Source organism: Capsicum annuum, chromosome 8 (genome assembly GCF_002878395.1).
Source record: "Capsicum annuum cultivar UCD-10X-F1 chromosome 8, UCD10Xv1.1, whole genome shotgun sequence".
Taxonomy (NCBI): Eukaryota; Viridiplantae; Streptophyta; class Magnoliopsida; order Solanales; family Solanaceae; genus Capsicum; species Capsicum annuum.
Genome location: NC_061118.1, coordinates 91283222 through 91302231, shown reverse-complemented (window position 1 = coordinate 91302231; position 19010 = coordinate 91283222). Strand labels below are relative to the sequence as shown.

The window sequence follows — 19010 nt, the reverse complement described above, 5'->3', positions numbered from 1 at the left end:
TTTTTAATTGACACATCAACTTAGGTTTTGATCAAATTAAAATAGGTAGGAATAATTTGGTTGACATCTGATTTTTGCTTTAACAAATAGATCCACGTTACTTTTGTACAATCATCAATGAATGACACAAACCATCTAGCACCATAAATATTAGAAACGAGAGAAGGTGTCACTATGAATAAGAGAAAAAAGAGTCTTATCTTTTGTTACTAATTAGAAAGGAAACACGTTTGTGTTTTGCAATTTCACAATCATCACAATGAAAAGACTCAACAATCAAATCTTTAAACGAAGATGGAAACGTCATTTTGATCACATGGAAGGACGGATGACCTAACCTACTATGGTTAAGCCATACTTCCTCTTTATTGGACATAATAGATTCAGAGAAGAATGCACTAGATAAGTAATTTTTAGTTGTATCTTTACCATTGCGGAAATCGAGACAATAAGGGCCACCTTTCTCACTAGCACGTCCAATCATCTCCTTAGTGTTCTGTTCCTAAAACAAACAATATCTCCTTCGTCCTCTGTTCCTGAAATAAACAATATAAAGGAAGAAAGTTACTTGGCATTTGGAATCTTTGGTGACTTTTTGGACAGAAATGAGATTTACATATAACTTTGGGACATGAAGGATATTTTTAAGTATCAAGGACTTTCCCAATGTTATGTCTCCTTTTCCAGCTACAGTGATTACTAAAGCATCAACTATACTTATTTTTTTTATAGCTAGGACAAGGGGTATATGATATAACGAGATAAGATGAACTGGTGATATGACCAGTCGCTTCGGAATCAACCACCTAATTTGGAGAACGTTTGTCTGAGACATTAGTAACAAAGGAGGAAGAAATATCTGTGAAGGCCAGTGAACAACTACCTTCTAAAGCTGAGTACCGATTTATTTCATTAGTTTCAGGGCTGTTGGCTATATTTGCCTGCTTTCCATTACTAGTGTTTTCGTTTGGAGGTCTACCATTTAGTTTCCAGCACCTCTCTTGGGTGTGCTGATATTTTTTATAGTAGGTGTAGTAAAGATTGTCCCTATTGATTGACTGTTTGAATGAACCCGCAAGCTTGATGGTGCTCTCCTGTTGTGGAGCTCCAGATTCTCTTGAACTTGTCCCCTTTGCCACAAGAGCCGATCTTTCATTGATTTGAGTTTTAAGCATAACACTCCTTCGGCCTTCTTCTGCCTGTATAATGGCCATTGTTTCGTTTAATGAACACGACATCAAATTCCATATTTAGTCCTAAAAGAAAATCATAAATCCTTCTTTTTTCAATAAATCTTTTCAGAATCACAAAATTGATAATGATCCATTTCTTCCATAACCTTTCTAAAAAGTTAGAATATTTAGTGACAGGTCGATCTCCCTGTTTTGCTGCAGAAAGTTTTGTTTTTAATTCATTATCCTGGCAACATTTGGAGTACGCCATCTTCACTGCATCCTAAATTTCCTTAGCGGTTCTCAGAAACATAACGCTATCACTGATCTCCGAAAGCATAGAGTTCCATAACCAAGGCATCACCATTGCTTCCTGTTCATTCTATGAAATCAAACGTGGGTCTTCTTTAGATGGTCCTGAGCTTAGAAGATGTCGTAATTTCTCCTTATCCTTTAAAAAGGTATGAACTAGTTGAGCCCATTTTAGGTAATTTTTTCCATTCAACCGATAAGAGGTTTGAGTGTTTTGCAAATCTCTAGTTGAAATTGTGAGTTAATTCTCTACGGTTGTAGAAACATTTTCAGTGGCTAGATTATTTTCATCAGTACCATTTTAGGACATGGTTTTTGAATGGTTTCAATCTTTGGGCAGATACAACAACAACAACAACAAACCCAGTGTATTCCCACTTAGTGGGGTCTGGGGGGGGTAAGATGTACGCAGTCCATACCTCTACCTCTGATGAAGTAGAAAGGCTGTTTCCGAAAGACCCCCGGCTCAAGGCACAAGATATCACACAAACACATAGTACAGCACAGAAGCAGATGACATAACATAAATACGGCACCCATAAGGAATATAAAACAGAGGATAGCAGAGGAAGCACACAGATTCGTAATAAGCATGGAACACTGAATACGGAATCATAACGGGAATAAAAAATAAAAAAATAAAAAAACCCCCACCAAGTAATTCCCTACACTAGCGACCCAATCTGGCCCTACTCTTCTGCCGTAATTTGCGTCTTCCAGACCTTCCTATCTAGGGTCATGTCCTCGGTGAGCTGTAACTGTTCCATGTCCCGCCTAATCACCTCACCCCAGTACTTCTTCGGCCTACCCCTACCCCGCCTAAAACCATCCAACGCTAGCCTCTCACACCTACGGACCGGGGCATCCATGCCCCTCCTCTTCACGTGTCCGAACCATCTCAATCGTGCTTCCCGCATCTTACACTCCACTGAAGTCACACCAACCTTCTCCCGGATAGTCTCATTCCGAACTCTATCCCCTCGAGTCAGTCCACACATCCAGCGCAACATCCGCATTTCTGCCACCTTCATTTTTTGGATGTGGGAGTTCTTAACTGGCCAACACTCCGCTCCATACAGCAAGGCCGGACGGACTACCACCCTATAGAATTTGCCTTTAAGCTTGGGCGGCACCTTCTTATCACACAGCACCCCCGACGCGAGTTTCCACTTCATCCATCCCGCCCCAATACGGTGCGAGACATCCTCGTCAATCTCACCGTTACTCTGGATCACGGACCCGAGATACTTGAACTTATCCCTCTTACATACCTCCTGTGCTTCCAGCTTCACTACTACCTCGTTCTCCCGCCTCACGTCATTAAACTTACATTCCACATACTCTGTCTTGCTTCTGCTCACCCTGAACCCTTTAGACTCAAGAGTTTGCCTCCACATCTCTAATTTGTCATTTACACCCCCTCGAGTCTCATCTATCAGAACTACATCGTCTGCAAAGAGCATACACCACGGCACCTCCCCTTGAATACGCCGCGTCAACACATCCATTACTAACGCAAACAAAAAGGGACTAAGAGTAGATCCCTGATGCAATCCTGTCCGGACAATCCTGTCCGGACAGTGAAATGCTCTGAGTCTCCTCCCGCCGTCCTCACCTGGGTTTTCGCTCCCTCATACATATCCTTAATTACTCTGATATATGCCTGCGGTACTCCCCTCACCTCCAAGCATCTCCAAAGCACCTCCCTGGGGACTTTGTCGTAAGCCTTTTCCAGGTCGATAAACACCATGTGCAGATCCTTCTTCCTTTCCCTATACTACTCCGCCAACCTCCGTACCAGGTGGATTGCCTCCGTCGTCGAGCGGCCGGGCATAAATCCGAACTGGTTTTCCGAGATAGACACTATCCGTCTCAGCCTCACCTCGACCACTCTCTCCCAGATCTTCATAGAGTGACTCAATAACTTAATCCCCCTATAGTTATTACAACTCTGAATGTCTCCCTTATTCTTATAGAGAGGGATCATGGTACTCCACCTCCACGCCTCGGGCATCTTTGCCGTCCTGAAAATTTCATTAAACAATCCAGTCAACCACCTTACACCAGCCTCTCCAACGAACTTCCAAAACTCCACCGGTATCTCATCCGGCCCCGTCGCCCTACCCCTACGCATCCTGCGGACTGCCTGTCTAACCTCTTCTACCTTAAAACGTCTACAATAGCTAAAATCCCGACACTCCTCTGAGTGCTCCAGTTCCCCTAACACAATAGCTCTGTCCCCCTCGTCATTCAAGAGCCTATGAAAGTACGACTGCCATCTCTTCTTTATGTGGCCGTCCTCCACCAACACTCTACCGTCCTCCCCCTTAATGCACCTCACCTGATCGAGGTCACGACCCTTCCTCTCCCTAGCCTTAGCGAGTCTAAACAACTTTTTCTCCCCTCCTTTCCCCTGTAACCCTGCATACAAGCTCTCAAAAGCGGCCGTCTTAGCTGCCGTGACCGCTGACTTCGCCTCCTTCCTCGCTAGCTTGTACTCTTTCCTGTTTACCCGCTTCTCTTCTTCGTCCTTACTTTCCACCAACTTAGCATACGCCTCTTTCTTGGTCTCCACTTTCTTCTCCACCTCTTCATTCCACCACCAATCCCCCCGATGGTGACCGGCCCGGCCCCTAGAAACACCCAACACCTCCCTTGCATTCTCCCTGATGCACCTTGCCGCCCTGTCCCACATACTATCCACGTCCCTCCTACACTCCCACACCCCCTTGCCCGCCAACCTCTCCCCTATCTCCCACGCATTCACTGACGTCAAGCCGCCCCACTTAATTCTCGGTCTACACTCCTTACTCCTCCTCTTTCTATTCTTCTTTATACCCAAATCCATAATCAAAAGCCTATGTTGGGTCGAGAGATTCTCACTCGGGATGACTTTACAGTCCTTACACAACGCCCTTTCCCCTTTCCTAAGCAACAAAAAGTCAATCTGGGTCCTGGCTATCGCGCTCCGAAAAGTGATGCCTTGTGGAAAAAGATGATTGAATAATTTCATTCATATGTTTTTTTGTCATATACATGGCTTTATATACATAGGATATTGTGGAGTAGAATCACCTAATCTCATGAAATATGGGATTTTACAAAATCATATATTGGACATTATTAGAATATGAGTAGAAATAGGAATAGTATATAAAAATACTACTTGAAAAAGAATTGTACTATAGTGTCTATAAATAGGGTCTCGATGTAATTATGTAAACAAACAATTTAATAATATTTTTCTCCATTAATTCTCACATGGTATCAGAGAGTTGGTGAGAAATTTTAGAAAAGAAAACTCAGTCACTGTGTGTCAATTTCGGTGACTGATTTGTGTCTTTTTTTTATTTTTATTTTGTGGGTTTTATGAAAAATACAACACCATCAAAAGGATCGGGAAGATCAAGCGACAAAAATCCAACCAAAACCGCCGGAAAACTACCAACCACGCGTCGACATGCGTCTGCCGGAATTCTGAAATTCTGGCGAGATTTGGTCGCGCGTCAGCGCGTAAACCCGTTTTCGGTCGAATTTTTGAGTTCTTTTTTGTTGGGGTCGCCGATCCATTTCGCTTCGACCAGTTACTTTTTTATTTCGATTCCGGCAATATTTGAAGATTCCGATCATCGGAACCCTAATCCGGTGACATCAGATTTTTGTTTCTTTTCTGCAAGTTTTCAGACATCCAGATCATGTTTCTTGGTGTTTTCAAGTTAAAATTTTCAAGATGTCTTTTGGGTATGATGTTTTTGGTCCCAAAACTACTGGAATCGGAAGTTCAAGTCCTATGATCACTTCCGAACTTAATGGGAAGTTCAAATTATTTAGCCTGGGCTTCCTCGGTTGAGTTGTGGTGCTAAGGTCAAGGTGTCCAAGATCACTTAACGAACAAGGCTAGTGTGGTAAATGAAAAGGAAAAATCTAGCGCGGAAGATGCGAAAGCTAAAGAACAATGGGGGAAAGTTGAAGCTCAATTCTGTAGTCTCTTATGGCGATCTATTGATTCCAAGTTGATGCCCTTGTTTCGTCTTTTCCAGACTTGTAATTTAGTTTGGGAAAAGGTTCGTGCTTTGTACACTAATGATATATCTCGTTTTTATGATGTGATATCTTGAATGACCAACTTGAAGAAACAAGAATTCGATATGTCTACTTACTTGAGACAAGTACAAGCAATCATGGAAGAATTTGATACATTGATGCCCGTCATTGCGGATGTGGAAAAACAACAAGAGCGCAGACAAATGTTGTTTTTAGTTCTTACCCTTGCTGGACTTTCTACTGTCCATGATGCTGTACGTGATCAGATTTTAGCACGGTTCCTACAATTGATAAGTTATTCTCTCGTCTGCTTCGTCTTGTCGCGCCTCCCAGTCACAAAGTAATTTTATCACCGCTGTTGACTCTTAACGAACATATCAGCCTATGGAAAATCGGCGAGGTGGAGGTCGTTCTAAAAAATCTCGATCGAGGTGTAGTTATTGTCATAAAGTTGGGCACACTTAGGATATATGCCATAGTTTGCATGGTCCACCACCCAGTTATGATCCTATTGCTGTAAAGGAATATAATGAGTTCTTTCAGAATCGAGAAAGTAAGCAGATATCTCCACAACCTAATCGACCATCCTATAATGTTCATATTGCCCAAACAGAATATGATGAGTTCCTTCAGTATCAAGCAAGTAAGCATACATCTCCACAAGTAGCCTCGGTTGCCCAGCCTGATGCTTCTGTTGCTGGTAATCCTTTTGCTTGTGTTTCACAGTTTAGTACTCTTGGATTATGGGTTGTGGACTCAGGTGCTTCTGACCATATTTCTGGTAACAAATCACTTTTGTCTGATATTATTTATTCACAGTCTCTTCCGGCTATTACTTAAGCCAATGGGATCCGAACACAACCAAAAGGAGTTGGACAAGCCAAACCCCTACCTTCTGTCCCTCTAGACTATGTTCTTTAAGTCCCTGGTTGTCCTTTTAATCTTGCATCTGTTGGTCGTTTGACACGTGTCCTTCATTGTAGCATAACTTTTTTTGACGACTCTTTTCTAATGCAGGACCGCAGTACGGGACAGACGATTGGCGCAAGACATGAATCACAAGGCCTTTACCTTCTTATCTCTTCAAATTCCTTCACAGCATACTCCGTTACAGACCCTCCAGACCTAATTCACAAACGTTTGGGACATCCGAGTCTATCCAAATCTACAAAAGATGGTGCCTAGTTAGTCTAGTTTATCCACATTAGATTGTGAGTCATGTGGACTTGGGAAACACACCCGTGTTACTTTCTCACATAGTATTGAGTCATTCAGAGTCTATTTTCTCATTAGTTCATTCTGATGTTTGGGGTCCTAGTAGAGTCAGTTCAATTTTAGGTTTTCGTTATTTTGTTAGTTTCATTGATGATTTTTCAAGATGTACTTGGGTTTTCTTAATGAAAGATCGTTCTGAGATATTTTCTAGACTCAAAAGTTTTTGTGCTGAAATACAAACTCAATTTGGTGTTTCTATTCGTACTTTTCGCAGTGATAATGCCTTAGAATACTTATCCTCTCAGTTTCAGGAGTTCATGACTCATCAAGGAATTGTTCACCAGACGTTTTGTCCGTACACTCCTCAGCAGAATGGTATAGCAAAAAGAAAAAATAGGCAGCTTCTTGATACTGCTTGCACTCTTCTCATTGAATCCCATGTTCCGCGACATTTTTGGGACGATGCAGTCCTCACATCTTGTTATCTAATTAATAGAATGCCATCGTCTTCCATTCAGAATAAGGTTCCCCATTCTATATTGTTTCCACAGTCATATCTCTACTCTATCCCCCCTTGTGTCTTTGTGAGCACATGCTTTGTTCATAACTTAGCCGCTGGATAAGATAAATTAGCTCCTCATGCTCTTAAATATGTCTTCCTTGGTTACTCTCGAGTTCAAAAAGGGTATTGTTGTTATTCACCGGATCTTCGTCACTACTTTATGTCCGTCGATGTCACTTTTTTTTGAATCTCAACCTTACGATATATCTTTTGATCATCCTGATATCTCTGAGATTTTACCCGTATCTCCAGTCTTACTCGCACCATCCTTGGTCTTACCCGTATCTCCAGACTTACCTGAACCAACCTTTGAGGAATCAACAGTTACTTCTACGTCTCCAGCTGCAGTGCCACCACTTCTGGCATATCATCGTCGTGTGCGTCCACCATTAGTCCCTGATGATCCATGTCATGCGTCGTCGGACACTGCTCCTACTGCGGACTTGCCTTCTCCTAGCCAATTCGTTGCACTTCAAAAAGGTATGCGTTCCACCCGTAATGCTAACCCACATTATACTTTCTTGAGTTATCATTGTTTATCATCACTCCATTATGCTTTTGTATTACCTTTGTCCTCTATTTTCATCCCTAAGACTATAGGTGAAACACTTTATCATTCAGGGTGGAAGCAGGCTATGATGGATGAGATGTCTGCTTTACATGCGAGTGGTACTTGGGAGCTTGTTTCCCTTCCTGCAGGTAAATCTACTGCTGGTTGCCGTTTGATTTATGCAGTCAAAATTGGTCCAGACGGTCAGGTTGATCGGCTTAAGGCTCGCCTTGTTGCCAAAGGATACACGCAAATATTTTGGCTTGATTACAGTGACACTTTCTCTCCAGTGGATAAAATAGCATCTGTCCGCCTTTTCCTATCCATTGCTGCCATTCGTCATTGGCCTCTTTATAAGTTGGATAGTAAGAATGCTTTTCTGTATGGTGATCTTGAGGAAGAAGTCTATATGGAGCAACTACCTGGTTTTGTTGCTTAGGGGGAGTCTAGTAGCCTTGTATGTCATTGCGTAGGTCACTTTATGGTCTGAAACAGTCCCTTCGAGCTTGGTTTGGAAAATTCAGCAGAGTAATTCAACAGTTTGGCGTGATTTGTAGTGGTGCTGATCACTCAGTGTTTTGTTGACATTCTCAACCAAATCTGTGTATTTATCTGGTGGTTTATGTTGATGATATCATTATCATCGGCGATGATGAAGTTGGTATCACTAATTGAAGCAACATTTCTTTCAGCATTTTCAGAACAAAGAACTCGGCAGACTGAAATATTTTTTAGGTATTGAGGTTGCTCGATCCATATTAGGTATTGTTATTTCTCAACGCAAGTATGCCTTAGACATTTTTGAGGAGACATGAATGATGGGATGTAGACCCATTGACACTCCTATGGATCCAAATGCTAAACTTTTACCAGGACAGGGGGAGCCACTCAGTGATCTTGAAAGGTATATGCGGTTGGTAGGAAAGTTGAATTATCTCATCGTGGCAAGACCTGGCATATCCTTTCTTGTGAGTGTTGTAAGTTTATGACTTGCCCCTGTGATAGTCATTGGGATGCAGTTGTTCGTATTCTGCTATATATAAAGTCAGCTCCAGGTAAAGGACTACTCTTTGAGGATCGAGGTCACGAGCATATCATTGGATACACAGATGCTGATTGGGCAGGATCACCCTCTGATAGACGTTCAACTTTCGGATATTGTGTTTTAGTAGGAACTAATTTGGTGTCTTGGAAGATTAAGAAACACAGTGTGGTTGCTCGATATAGTGCGGAAGCAGAATATTGAGCAATGGTTGTAGCAACTTGTGAGCTAGTTTGGATCAAACAGTTGCTGAGAGAATTAAAATTTGGAGAAATCGGTAAGATGAAACTTGTGTGTGATAATCAAGGAACCGTTCATATCGCATCAAATTCAGTGTTTCATGAGAGGACTAAACATATAGAGATTGATTGTCACTTTGTCAGAGAAAAGATACTCTCAAGAGATATTGTTACAAAATTTGTGAAGTCAAGTGATCAACTTGCAGATATCTTCACCAAGTCCCTCACCGGTCCTCTTATTAATTACATTTGTAACAAGCTAGGTACATATAATTTGTATGCGCCAGCTTGAGGGGGAGTATTAGAATATGAGTAGAAATAGGAATAGTATGTAAAAATCCTACATGAAAAAGGATTGTACTATAGTGTCTATAAATAGGGTCTTGATGTAATTATGTAAACACATAATTCAATAATATTTTCCTCTATTAATTCTCACATACATAAAGGGAAAGAATCATAGATATGATATTCTAGATTTCTATTATCCTAAGATCTTAGAGGATCAAATCTTAAGACATGATGAATATCTTCCTTGAAATCCTCTATCAACCAACAATATTAATAGAATTAATTCAAGAACTTAGATTAAAAGACCCCTCAAAGAAATTAGAAACAAATAATTCAGAAAAAATGAGTTACCTTCTTTAATTTACTTTAATAGAAACCAAAGATATCAAGTTAAGAATTAATCTTACCTCCTAAAGATTGTTTCTCGTAGATTTGCAAGATAAATCTATATTCACCACACTCAAAAGTGTAAAAGATGAGAAACCTCCCAAATAATATTAATCATGGCTGAAAAATAACAAAATCTACCCCTGTGTATAGGGGATACCTATTCCGAATAGCATGAGATTTAACTTCTACTTTATGGAAGCAATAAATAGGAAAATCTAACTAGCAAACCTAACTCCCTTCGTCCTATTTTATGTGACACCTTTTTCTTTTTAGTCCGTCCAAAAAGAATGTCACTTTACTATAATTAGAAATAATTTAACTTTGAAATTCCCCTTTTACCCTTAATGCAATGATTTACAATCACACAAATATCCAAGGATTTTAGACCACAGTTTCAAAAGTTTCCTTTTTTTTTTTAAACATTGTTTTACGTCAAATAGCGCCACATAAAATGGGATGGAAGGAGTATATGTTATCAAACTAATAACTATGAGCATGAATGACAGATATATGAATAAAGAAATATGAAAAAGATTACAATAAAGTGAAGTATCAATTTTTTAGTGTCGTCTCTTCTAAAGAGGCTTGTTGGCAAGGAAAAGTATGCATTAGAATCTTGGTGATAACATTGAAGCGCACATTAAGTGAAGCAAAGCACTCAACATGTTTTGAGCACCGCTTCAGGGCTTAAACGCACCTTTGGTGGCACTAGTTTTGATGTTGTTGGGTGGCTTATAACATATCTTCTCTTGCAAGAACACACACAAGATGGTTGTGTTCCGTAAAAGATTCAGTAAAGGTGCTTTTAATCAAAAGAAATACTCGTGTGAGTAAAATTAGGTGACTACTCTAGTTTCAAAGTTAAGTGTCCGAGGCAATATATATGTCGAACTCAAAGTTTAAGTGCAGTTGTAGTTTCAAGAATTGAAAGTATTGTAATCATGGTTTTGTTCTAAATAAAACTGTATGTTTGCAAGAGTGATTTAGTTTTTAGAAGGCATAAAAGTTGGTCAATATTTCAAGGATGTTTTTTGTTGTTCAACGTTTAGCTAGCATTTTAATATTTGTGCTTATATAAACGTGCATTTTACGTTATTCCCCGTAAATCCCGATCATTGCAAGAAAAAGTTAGGTAATATTATTTTTAATTACACTACATTTGTTTTATGAAGTACAAAAATTTTACTGTTAGAATATGAGTAAGAATAGGAATAACATATAAAATCCTACTTGGAAAAGAATTGTAATGTGGTGTCTTATCAGGAAAAGGATTGGAATGCAGTGTCTATAAATAGGGTTTCAATGTAATATTATAGTTACAACAATTCAATAATATTTTTCTCTTATATTTCTCACATGGTATCAGAGCTTCCACGATCTTGGTAAAGAATTAAAGAGTTTCTGCTGTCGGCGGGCGGCTATAATCCATATATGCCGACCGTTTGGCCAATGATTATGTTAGCAAAAGTTGGGTCACTGACTCACTGTGTATCTTTCTAGTGACTATTTTCTCATATCTTTGCGTAGCACCATGCATCTGTCTGGTGACTACTTTTTCATATCTATTTTTCTTAGCACTGTACTTCTTTTCGGTGACTATTTTCTCATATCTGATTTGCGTAGCACCGTGCACTTTCCGGACTACTGTCTCATATCTGAGTTGCATAGCACCATGCATCTTTTTGGTGACTCCTCAGATTTAATTTACATAGTTCCGTAAGTCTTTCCGGTGACTCCTCAGATTTTTTTCAGTAGGTTTGTGCCATCATTCCGACCCTGCCCATATAATTTCTCTTTTCCAATAGGATCGTGCCGTCATTCCAACCCTACTCATATAATTTCTATTTCTCAATAGGGTCGTGCCGTCATTCCGAACTTACATATATTTCTCTTTTTCAGTAGTCGTGTTATCATTCCGACCCTACCCATATACTTTTTTTTTCCTCAGATTGTAGTCACTTTTCAGCCATCAAATCAAATAATCCGGTGTGTGAGCATGTTTCGGCTAAGTTTTCGGTGACTTTCATGTTCAAGATTTACTCGTCTCTTGATTTCGAGATGACCCGTATATTTTATACCAGTTTTCGGCAATTTTCACCATATTTACTACTTTTCGGATCATTTTTTCGGTTTGTTCCGTTTCAATTGAGGTTTCCCAGACGTCCAAAGCAGTCCTTATCAGTTTTCTTGCAGATATCTTCACCAAATCCCTCACCGATTCTCATATTAGTTATATTCATAACAAGTTTGGTACATATGTTTTCTATGCACCAACTTGAGGGGGAGTGTTAGAATATGAGTAGGAATAAGAATAATATATAAAATCCTACTTGGAAAAGGATTTTAATGTAGTGTCCTATTAGAAAAAAGATTGGAATGTAATGTCTATAAATAGGGTCTCAATGTAATATTGGTAATTACAACAATTCAATAATATTTTTCTCTTATATTTCTCATAGTTACTACAGTATAAGATTGCATATCCATACATTTATTATTGCTTGAATAAAAGAGTGTATAAAAAAAGAAGGCAGCCCGGTGCACTAAAGTTTCCGACTTTCCGCTATGCGCAGAGTCCGAGGAAGAACCCCACCACAAAAGAGTGTATATCCATATATTTGTTATCATCAGTTACAAATATAAATGTGTTAAAAATTCGTAACAAAAAGAGAATATCAGTCCGTTTTTAGGCATAACAATATTTAATTATTTTTTTTTTAAATTATGTTGATTAGAAAAAGTAGGATATAGCATTTTTTTTAAAAAATAAGTCCTCTCGTCTCTGTCTTTTGTTTGTTGACCTCATGGTAGTTTTACGTAGCGAAATTTCTGTATGCATCCCAATGCACTAAAGCTCTTGCTATGCCCTACGAAAAGGCCAGACCATAATGTTCTATTTTTTTTGGGATAACAATGGTGTTTGGGCAAGCTTTCTCGCATTTCGACTAAATTCACGGGATACCTATGACCTCATACGTGCAACAGATACCAAGTAATGCTGTCCACTGAGGCTAGGACAGATGGGAAGAATCACCTAGTGTTTTTTGTCTCGTGGGATTTGAACCTGAGACAACAAGTTTTCAACCCACTTCATTAACCACTAGTCCACATCCTTGGGTGCTGACCACAAAGGTTTGTTGTACGTAGCCTTATCTTACATTTCTGTCTGAGGTTGTTTCCAAGGCAAAAGTGCAAAATAAGGCTATGTACAATAGACCCTTGTGGTCCGGCCCTTTTCCAGACCCTGTGTATAGCAGGAGCTTTAGTGCATCGGGCTACGTATAAAATTTCACTGCGTAAAACTACCCTTAAGTTAGAAAAAAACAACAGATAAGGACGAGAGGACTTAGTTTTTTTTTTAAAAAATATTATATTCTATTTTTTCTATCAACATAATTTTAAGAATAAATAATTAAATATTCTTACAAACGAGTAGAAATTTTTATAGGCATTAGAAATATTTTCAACTATTTTATTTTCTTTCAACATAAAATTTTATATCCACGAACTTGCAAACAATATTTAATCTATTTTATGATGGCTATTCGTATTTTTTAATTAAACATAGCCGTATTGATTCATTTTCTTTGTTATTGCTACTAAAGAAGTTTGAAAAAAATCCTAAAATTATTTGGTCAAACTTCTATATCACACCACAACAGGAACATTGCATAAAATATCAATATTATGAAATTTAACAGAAAAAAGATTGCTTGTTGTGCCTCATGTCCCCAACATATGTTCCAAGCTATTCAATATCGTTATCTAACAGAAAAATGAGGTGACTGTATAATGTAAGTTGCGTTTTCAAGTGAATTGTGGACTCAGGTTCTTTATTTTGCTTTTTGATCAAATGATGTAATTTTTTTAAAAAGAAAAGTTAGAAGTAGGACTTGCACATGGTGTTTATTGATTTTGAGAAGACATTAACAGAGTTCCCAGGGAAATTCTGTGGAGGTGCTTGGAGGCTAGAGGGGTGCCCGTGGCGTATGTTAGGTCAATTCAGGGCATGTATGATGGCGCGAAGACTTGTGTGAGGACGTTAGGTGGAGATTTGGAGCACTTTCCGGTTTTGATAGGGTTGCACTAGGGATCGACTCTTAGCCCCTTTTTATTTGCCTTGATGATGGATGTTTTGACGCGACATATTCGGGGGGGGGGGGGGGCCTTAGTGTATGCTATTTGCTGATGATGTGGTATTGATTAACGAGACTCGGGGAGGAGTTAATGATAAGTTGGAGATTTGGACACAGACCCTTGAGTCTAAAGGATTTCGTTTGAGCAGGACCAAGACGGAGTACTTGGAGTGTAAGTTTAGCGATCTGTCGCAAGAGGCGGCCGTGACTGTGAAGCTGGACTGTAAGGCCATTCAGAAGAGGAGAGTTTCAAGTATCTGAGGTCTATGATTCAAGGCAATGGGGAGATTGACGAGGATGTCACACATCGTATTGGGGTAGGGTGGTTGAAATGGAAGCTCGCTTTGGGTGTTTTGTGTGATAAGAAGGTGCCCCCGAGGCTTAAAGGTAGTTCGACAAAGTGACAGTCCGACCGACTATGTTGTATGGAGCAGAGTGTTGGTCAGTTAAGAGCTCCCACATCTAAAAGTTAAAGGTGGCGGAGATGAGGATGTTGCGATGGATGTGTGGTCATACCAGGAAAGATAGGGTAAGGAATGAGATTATTCGGGAGGAGGTGGGAGTGGCTTCGGTGGAGGACAAGATGCGAGAAGTGAGGTTACGTTGGTTCGGGCACGTGATGAGGAAGGGTTCTGATGCTCCAGTGCGGAGGTGTGAGGCACTGGCTATGGATGATTTTAGGCGGGGCAGAGGTGGGTCGAAGAAATATTGGAGGGAGGTGATTAGGCATGATATGGAGCAGTTACAGCTTACGGAGGACATGACCCTTGATAGAAAGGTGTGGAGGATGAGGATTAGCTTAGAGGGTTAGGGGGTTGGAGTGCGTCGGTAATAGTAGGGGGGCATTCTTTATTTGTTTCTTAAGTTTCTTGTTCGTGGGTTGAGTGTTGTCTATGGTTTCAAATATATAGTTTTTAGTAGTATCTTGTGGCTTCCATGCTTTATTAAGTATTTGTTTATTACTCTTTGTCTTGAGCCGGGGGTCTATCGGAAACAACCTTTCTACTTCTCCTGAAGTAGTGGTATGAACTGCGTACATCTTAGCCGACCCCACTAGGTGGGAATACACTGGGTTTGTTGTTGTTGTTGTAGTATTATCTTGTGGCTCTAGTATTATCTTGTGCCTAGCGTTGTTAGTTTATTTTGCCTGTACAAGTTTATATGCATTTATGATTTGTGTTTGCTATACTGTTATTGGTTCTAAGCCGGGGGTCTATCGAAAACAACCTCTCTACTTCATTTGAGGTAGTGGTATGGTCTGCGTACACTCTACCCTCCCCAGACCCCACTAGGTGGGAATACACTGGGTTATGTTGTTGTAAAAGTCAGAAGTAGCCAGAAGTTATTCCACTTAAGTTGAAACTCATCTAGCAAAAAGTTTCCATTACGATCAGGGAATCATTAAGTACATTCAATTAGAGAGTTTAATGTAGGTGAAATTATGTCAATTGCAGTTCTTTCAATGAATTTCAAAATTCTAAATATCTTTTTTGTAAATGTGGTTAACACAAGAGAGATGTATTTCTAATAGAATTACCATACTTAAATTTGATTAAGGGTGGATTTCAATTTATGGACCAGATTCAAGTAGGCTGAATTTTAATTGAAATTCTTGAATCCTAGATGTTATGCATAGTCCTAAAGTTGGAGGAAGCTCCATAAAGGATCTTCAATCGGCAGCAAACAATCTAACCAAGAGTGAAAACAATCATCTCTACCCAGAAATCCAGTTGATTAATTACCTTGAAACATATGAATTTAGTCGCAGAAGATAGAAATAATTTTAAGAGCAATTAGAAGAGCCAATTAGTTGGGAAACTCGACACAAGAATTTGGAACTCTTAAGATATTAACATGTATAGCTAGCTTCAAAAATTATCTGGACGCCACTTCTCAATTCTTCCAACTATAGATGCCGTGGAAACATGCTTTTCTCGTAATAACCAGGTTTGGAGATTCTTTAGACTTATATAAACAAATATTGAAAGCCATGATCGGACTTTTAGACCAAATACAATTTATATCCCAAAGTGCATAAAGTTTCTGTTGCGTATTGGGATTCTTCAATGGCATTCCATTTTAGAATAGTAGTTGAAATTTCAAGTGAAGTCAAAGTCTATATTATTACAATTTTATCAAATGTTAAATTAATTGTTCTAGGATATTCTTGTCGACCAACATTAGTATTCGTGCTTTTATAGTAGGTTGATATAGATAATGATTTATTACCTTATCACAAGAAGTTCTTGTTGGAGTCAAGGGGGCGTTAGCGCATTTCATTCTCACTGTCTACATGTGATTGCTTCGGCTTCTTTCAGGCTGAGATACATGAGTTATTGGCATTAGTATATTATGATGGTATTCAGAATGTAGTACCAATCTATGACCAAAGATATGTTGTGCCAGCCAAAGATTCAGCATGGATGATGTTCTGTCAAAACTCAATGAGACACTTTCAGAAGGCCTTCGCGCACAAGTAAGTCCGTCTGTTGACTCCGTTTCCCTTGATTAGTTCTTCATCTAATGTAACCTAGCATGTAATTTCAGAGAAGATTGGTCTCATGCATTTTATCTGGGAAAACTCTCTGAGAAGCTTGGACACTCAAAAGAGACGTCATTTTCATTTTATGCTAAAGCTATTGCTTTGAATCCATCTGCTGTGGATTCATTCTATAGGATGCATGCTTCACGGTTGAAGTTACTTTGCACATGTAAGAAACAAAATGAGGAGGCCTTGAAGGTTTGGTGCATTTCTGAAACTCACTTTAACTCCTTCCCATTTCCTCTTTTATTGAGATGGTTACACATGTAAGTGAGCTATGATACGAACAGGTGTGTATTGATAGTCGCGGAGATAGCTAATTTAATTTTAGCTCTTTTGGGTTTCCATAGACCTAATCTATCCCAGTTGTATGTAAATTTGGGAGACACATGCTCAGTAAAGCCACATTTCAAAAAAATATGTATACAAGCGCAACAAAAATAGTTTCACTGGATTGTTTTAACTTTTAAACATAGCCCGCTTGGAATTGAGGTTTGCGTATTATATAATACGCTTCTCTAATCGGCAGCCCATATAAGTTCATGAATTTCAGCAGCATATGGGAGTTCTCCTTTTTTCTTCACAGTTGAAAGAGTTCTCAAATTATAACTTGACCATTGCATCTGGGAGAGGGAGAACTTAGCATGTCTAAACTAATGGTTTCTTCTGCATACTTTTAGTCTGTATGCCCCTTCTCTGGTCAGACTTGGAAATAATTACCTTTTTCAAGTGGTTATTTTCCATGTGTTGGGACTGTTGTTGACTTAGTAAGTGCCTGGATGCATTTTAGGTTGTTGCTGCGTACTGTTTCAATCACTCAACTCAGGACATCGTGATGGATAGCCTCAGTAAGGTTTGCCCATCAATCTCAGAATCGACATGCTCTGACGATAGAACTCCCACTGCGTACTCTGACAATGATGTAAAAGGGGATTCACATTTGGAAAGGGTGTGGCAGATGCTGTACAATGATTGCCTTTCTGCACTTGAAATCTGTGTGGAAGGAGACCTGAAGCATTTTCATAAGGCTAGATATATGCTTGCTCAAGGCCTGTATCGAAGAGGTGGGAATATGGATCTACAGAAGGCAATGGATGAACTTTCCTTTTGCTTTAAGTCATCTCGTTCTTCATTCACAATAAACATGTGGGAGATTGACAGTACCGTTAAAAAGGGGAGGTATGCATTTCCTTTTTCTTTTTCCTGTCCTATCATTTAGAACATCGAGAAACCACTATGACAAACTTTTCTGATTCCTTGTAGATTGTTCTCTCTTTATATAGGAAATGCCTGTCTTTAATTGAATCAAAGTCTTGGTGTTCAACATCACACAAAGACGTCAGCTTTTAACATACGATGTAAAAAGATTGCCATCACGTTGACATAAGCTATTGGAAACATCAACCTTGAGCTTCCAAAATATCCATCCATGTATATATAGTAAGATATTTTCTTTCCACCAAAAAGTTAAAATGCAAGAAGAGAGGCTTGAATGTCCATGCATGTCTTTTTCTGTTGTTCCTTTCTCGCAGATCATCCAAAACATACATTGTAAGTAATGAAGCGAGCAAGAGAAGATTAAGAAAAACACTGCGTAATTATTTCCTCAAGCTATTGGGGTTTTAAGTAGTGCAGTCTACATGTTCTAAGAAAGGAAAGGAAATCAAAATTACAAATTACCGGAAATAAATCAATCTAATTGATTTTGGTTTATCGTAATTGATATGTACTATATATTCACAAGATCCTAACACTCCTCCTCAAGCTGGCACATATGAATCATATGTATTAAGGTTTCTATATAAATAACCTGTTTTGAGAAGGGTAAGGGACTTGATGTATATATCATAAGCTGATCATTTGATTTCAAGGACCTTATGACAATGTCTCTTGAGATCTCGACACGACATGGGTGTGGGTCTGGGATCCGTACTCAATCTGGTCAACCAATTTTGGATACTTTGACCAAAATCGACTGGAGAAATTTTGGACAGGTTCAATGATTTCTGTAATCAAAACAAAAGCAAGGTGAAATTGAAGAAAATAAAATACATATATAGAAATTTCTGTGTCACACCTTTCCTTTTATCTCCTTCCAGGATTCTTCTCTTCATCAATATTTTCTCCTCAAGTTTTCTACATAATATCTCATAGTTTATGTTTTGTAACTCTAAATTTTAGATATTTGAATTATTCTTAGCCGAATCCGCTCACGCGTATTCATACCTGGATGGCTGGATCCATATCCCTGAATCATAAAATTTAGATCAGGAAGGATCCAACCTCTAGATCCGCACCCGAATCCGTGCAACTTAGCTTGAAATTATCTTTTCTGCATAACTATCAATTATTTTGTGCTTGGTCCCTATCATGAAACACTGGATCTGATCCAATGTGAAGTGCAACCTGATTATTACACACGTTCTATTTGGCCAATATCTCCAAATTTCAATTCTCTTAGCAGTTACTTGATTTAATGAGTTCACATTTAGCCAATAACGTCCCGTCCCGTCCC

The 19010-nt window shown here is 39.1% G+C and overlaps 1 protein-coding gene across 1 annotated transcript in view; it reads left to right on the top strand.

Moving 5' to 3' along the window:
* Positions 1-19010, top strand: part of LOC107838895 (calcineurin-binding protein 1) — a 52701-nt gene that overhangs the window by 23730 nt on the left and 9961 nt on the right. The window contains exons 12-14 of the mRNA XM_016682141.2: positions 16272-16429; positions 16501-16693; positions 17286-17674. Coding sequence (XP_016537627.1) covers positions 16272-16429; positions 16501-16693; positions 17286-17674 — 740 coding nt within the window. The remainder of the gene's footprint in view (positions 1-16271; positions 16430-16500; positions 16694-17285; positions 17675-19010) is intronic.